Below are 5,000 nucleotides of genomic sequence, written 5' to 3' on the forward strand. Positions count from 1 at the left end.
GGTTGGCAGGCAAACAGACAGGCAGGCAGGCTGGCAGGTGGGTGGGTTGGCAGGCAAACAGACAGGCAGGCAGGCAGGTGGATGGGTTGGCAGGCAAACAGACAGGCAGGCAGGCAGGCAGGTGGATGGGTTGGCAGGCAAACAGACAGGCAGGCAGGTGGGTGGGTTGGCAAGCAAACAGACAGGCAGGCAGGCAGGCAGGCAGGCAGGTGGATGGGTTGGCAGGCAAACAGACAGGCAGGCAGGCAGGCAGGTGGGTGGGTTGGCAAGCAAACAGACAGGCAGGCAGGCAGGCGGGCAGGCAGGTGGATGGGTTGGCAGGCAAACAGACAGGCAGGCAGGCAAGCAGATGGGTTGCAGGCAGGCAGGTGGGTGGGTTGGCAGGCAAACAGGCAGGCAGGTGGGTGGGTTGGAGGCAGGCAGGCAGGCGGGTTGGCAGACACAGACAGACAGAAAGATACAGAAAGGCAGACAAACAGAACATGTCTCACCGCGAGGAGTGTGCGGGTCCAAAATGCTCATTACTTGCCTCTGCCGCGGGAGACGTGTTTATCTACCCTTTGGGTTATTGGCTGGGAAAAAATCTTTTTGGCCTTCCGCCTCAGAAAATGGTCATTGTCTCTGTTAGAACTAGTAGAGTTAGGCTGGATGGGAGAAAAAAACTCTTATTTATCTCCTAGAGCTGGTTAGACGGGAGACAGAATTCTTAGGATTTTTTTTTTTTTTTTTTTTTTTTTTTTGGATGGGGGGAGGGGCGTCGTCGACTGAAATTTATGCGCGTCGCTCGTGGATATCGGGCGTCTCTCCGGCGGGTGTGATTGATGATTTGCGTTGGGGGAAGAGAAGGAGACCGCATTCCATAAATTATGATCGACTTTGGAAACCGAATGAGGTTATTTATACACGTATATTTCCTTTGCCTTTGGTCATATTTCTGCGGTTCCAAGAAGGACTTTGTTGATGATGCACACGCGACTTGACCTCGACGAAGATCTGTCGAATAAAAAGAATCTCTAATGGCCTGTTTTCTACAAGAATAGATATGGAAGATATAATGAGGAAGAAAGCGGGGAAGGGAGCACGAAATACAACAAAGAAAAACTCGGGAATATATTCCGGGAAATGGTCGTCCTCTCGTCCTTGGCCGGCAGTCCGGACGCGGAGCCAAGGCCAAAGGAAGGAGAGACGCGAGACGTGAAGGAAGAAGGAATTGGAAGTTATATTTAGGAACGGAGGACAAGTAGGAGGTGTTGGGAAGGAGGATAACCGGTGAGGAGGCTGGCGAGGACGGTGGTCGTGTATGCTGTGTTCGAGTCCTGAATCCTGTGGTGGTGTTCGTGTTGATGTCCTTTGGTCGTGGCTTCCTTGGCGGTGTTCGTGTGGATATCCTTTGGTCGTGACTTCCTTGGCGGTGTTCGTGTGGATGTCCTTTGGTCGTGACTTCCTTGGCGGTGTTCGTGTGGATGTCCTTTGGTCGTGACTTCCTTGGCGGTGTTCGTGTGGATGTCCTTTGGTCCTGACTTCCTTGGCGGTGTTCGTGTGGATGTCCTTTGGTCCTGACTTCCTTGGCGGTGTTCGTGTGGATGTCCTTTGGTCGTGACTTCCTTGGCGGTGTTCGTGTGGATGTCCTTTGGTCGTGACTTCCTTGGCGGTGTTCGTGTGGATGTCCTTTGGTCGTGACTTCCTTGGCGGTGTTCGTGTGGATGTCCTTTTGTCGTGACTTCCTTGGCGGTGTTCGTGTGGATGTCCTTTGGTCGTGACTTCCTTGGCGGTGTTCGTGTGGATGTCCTTTGGTCGTGACTTCCTTGGCGGTGTTCGTGTGGATGTCCTTTGGTCGTGACTTCCTTGGCGGTGTTCGTGTGGATGTCCTTTGGTCGTGACTTCCTTGGCGGTGTTCGTGTGGATGTCCTTTGGTCCTGACTTCCGTGGCGGTGTTCGTATCGATGTACTTTGGTCGCGACTTCTGTGACGATGCATGAATGTCCTCTAGTCCTGACTCCTGTTGCTTGGCACAAGGCTTTAATTGCCAACAGTTAATACCCTTTAATAGATTATAATAGTCATTAATGGATTACATGTGTGCCACTATGAAGGATATAGTGACATTGTTACTTTAAAATTTGCATACTCAAGGGCAGTGAATTTGAACGGATTAATGGATTTAAAGTACTTGCAGCTGGACACGTGTATACCCGCGAATGTATATGTGGAATATCATGCTGTAATTTGTCAAGGGCAATAATGCCAGCGTGCGGGAGACTGGCCTTGCATTAATGAACGTGGTTAATTAATGAATTCCGTTTGTCTTGTAGGCGTAGGGGGCGGCCCTCACTCCCCTCAGGCGCCATTACGAACACGCTATGAATACGTGTAAGGATTTAGCGCCTGTGTGACTTTCGGCGCGGTTGTTATTGGAGAATTTAGATGGTTCTTGGTGGTAGAATTGGCGAAATGAATGGTTCTCAAGTGCTAGTGTTGGCTGAAGGAATGGTTCTTGGTGGTAGAATTGGCGAAATTAACGGTTCTTAGTGGTAGCATTAACAGAGGAAATGGTTCCAAGTAAAAATAATTCATCGCGGCAGACCCCACGACGCTGACTGCCTGACGTGGCGAGCAAACACAACACTCCATTCTTGGGCAGCCTGCAGTTGCGCAGGCAGGGCTTTGAGTCATGCAGGGACACGTCTCCATTAGGAGGTCGTCGGAGGCTGCTCAAGGTCGTCGTAAAGGCGATGGGGAAAGAGAGAGAGAGAGAGAGAGAGAGAGAGAGAGAGAGAGAGAGAGAGAGAGAGAGAGAGAGAGAGAGAGAGGGAGAAAGACAGAGAGAGAGAGAGGGGGGGGGGGGGAGAAGAGATGAGAGTAGCAAGAGGTGAGACAAGGAAGACTAATGTGGATAGGAAAGACAAGAATGAAAGAAGAGGAGGAAGAACGAGGAGCTCCTTCGGCGAAGAGGTAGGCCCTTGAAGCAGAGAGAGAGAGAGAAAAAAAAAGACAAATGAGAAGAGATTCAAGAGGGAAAACTCGCTAAGTGATCTTTCTTTAATTGTCCACGAGAAGTTTGATTACGTGCTATTAAAGTAGCGTCGGTGTCGCCCCTCGCGGACGCCTGGAGAACTAGGGGCAAGAGGCGATCAATGGCACCATTTCCTCGTGCCGACCCGCGCCTCAGCTGATCGGCGACGGGCGGCGGCGGATCACTTCGTCGCTCGGCTGATGGCAAGGGGGCTGATCGGCCGCGTTAATCAGCTGTTCGCCAGAAATCAGCTGATCGTCCCGCTCGGTGCTCGATTGCTGGCCATTTGACGCAGGGTTTCAAGTCCCTCACTGTCAGCAATGGTCGTCAGCTGAACGGCCGTGCTAATCAAGGTAATTGGCATCGTTCGGCGGCGAAATGTCATAAAGTCGCCGGGGTATTGCTGCGGTGTCTGTGGCAGGGAGGTTAAAGAGAAGGTCGCGTTCCTTGCCCTAGTCCAAGGGTGGTTAAGATTCAAGCGGGGAGCCTAAAGAAGACATGGCGTGTCGGAAACACCGTGTCAAGGGGCTGCTGCGGGAGGGAGGGAGGGATGCTGCTTCTGAGGATGACGTCTAACCCTTTTTCTATTTTTTTTCCTTCGCGTCCTCCCTTCCCTTTCCTTTACCCTTTCCTCTTCTGTCCGTTTCCCTTTTGGTCTTCCTGTTTCCCACACGGCATTTTCTTTTTTCCCTAATTTTCTTCATCCCGTCATTTTTCCTCGTTTTTTTCTTTTCTATGTTCTTACTTTTCTTATTCCCTCTTTTCCCTCATTTCCTATTGCTCTCTTCCTTTCCCTTCCTTTATTTCTTGTCGTGGAATCGTAGATGGAGAAAAGTAGAGTAATAGAAATAAAAAAGAATCGGTAAAACGAAAGGAAAACACGAACACTAAAAATGATAGAGGAATTGAAGAGGAGGGGAAGAATGATTCAATAAAAGAAAGAATGAAAAACACAGAGCAAAAGAGAAAAGCTAAAGACTAAAACAAAAATCTAGAATAGAAGAAGAACGAAAAAGAAGAGGAAATAGAAAACGAAATAGGGGTGAGAGGCGAAGAGGAAAAAAAAGAAAAAGGGTTTGCTAAAGGAAGAAAATGAAAGCCCCCCCAAATAGTAATAATAATAATAAATAAATATAGATATAAATTGAAATCGCGTTAGAGAGTAAAGACAAAACGGAAAAAATGAATACGAAAAGGGAAGAGAGGCAAAGATCAGAAAGAAAGAAAGGAAAGAAATAAAGTAAGACGGACAGAAAAGGCAGAGTTGGGCGAGGAACCGCTGTCCGGGTCGAGGGGATTTATGAGGAAATCTTAGGACGAGGCTTTATGGGGTAGGATCTGTGAGGGGGGAGGGGGAGAGGGGAGAGGGGTAGGATCTGTGAGGGAGAGAGGGGAGAGGGTTAGGATCTGTGAGGGGGGAGAGCCAGAATCTGTGAGGGAGAGGGCCGGGATCTGTGAGGGGGGAGGGAGAGAGGGGAAAGGGGGGGGCGAAAGGGAAAAAGGGAAGAGGGAAGATCTGTAAGTGGGAAGGGAGGAGAGTGAAAGGGGAGGAGGGAGGAGAGTGAAAGAGGAGTGAGATGAGAGGGAGAGGAGTGAAAGGAGAGGGAGGGGAGTGAGAGGAGAGAGGAAGGGGAGTGAGAGAGAGAGAAAGAGAAAGAGAGAGAGAGTGAGAGAGAAGAGAGAGAGGAAGAGGAAGAGGAAGAAGGGAGGAAAGGAGTGGAAAGGGAAAGGAACTTAGAAAGAAAAGGGAGGTCTTTAAATTGGGAGGAAGAGGGAGGGAGGGGGAAAGGGGGAAGAGAGAGGATCTGAGATGAGGGGAAGGAGAGAAAGAGTGTTGAGAGGAGGAATTGGATGAGAAGATAAGAAAGGGGGAAGAAAGGGGTAATAAAGGCGAAGGAGAACATGGACAGGGAAGCAAGGAGGCATCGTAAAGGGTAGACGTCGAGGAATGTAGGGGGGGCCGGTTATTGGGAGGGTGAGATAAGGA

At 49.9% G+C, this 5,000-nt stretch overlaps 2 protein-coding genes across 12 annotated transcripts in view; one reads left to right on the top strand and one right to left on the bottom strand.

Annotated features, from left to right (window-relative positions):
* Positions 1 to 5,000, top strand: part of tty (tweety) — a 216,372-nt gene that overhangs the window by 116,622 nt on the left and 94,750 nt on the right. The gene's annotated exons all lie outside the window — the stretch shown is intronic.
* Positions 898 to 5,000, bottom strand: part of LOC138859365 (peptidyl-prolyl cis-trans isomerase G-like) — a 9,143-nt gene continuing 5,040 nt past the window's right edge. The window contains exons 3-7 of the mRNA XM_070114179.1: positions 3,326 to 3,500; positions 3,067 to 3,210; positions 2,369 to 2,493; positions 1,268 to 2,041; positions 898 to 993 (exon numbers count right to left, since the gene is read on the bottom strand). Of these exons, the coding sequence (XP_069970280.1) occupies positions 898 to 993; positions 1,268 to 2,041; positions 2,369 to 2,493; positions 3,067 to 3,210; positions 3,326 to 3,500 (1,314 nt within the window). The remainder of the gene's footprint in view (positions 994 to 1,267; positions 2,042 to 2,368; positions 2,494 to 3,066; positions 3,211 to 3,325; positions 3,501 to 5,000) is intronic.

This window comes from Penaeus vannamei, chromosome 35, assembly GCF_042767895.1.
Source record: "Penaeus vannamei isolate JL-2024 chromosome 35, ASM4276789v1, whole genome shotgun sequence".
NCBI lineage: Eukaryota > Metazoa > Arthropoda > Malacostraca > Decapoda > Penaeidae > Penaeus > Penaeus vannamei.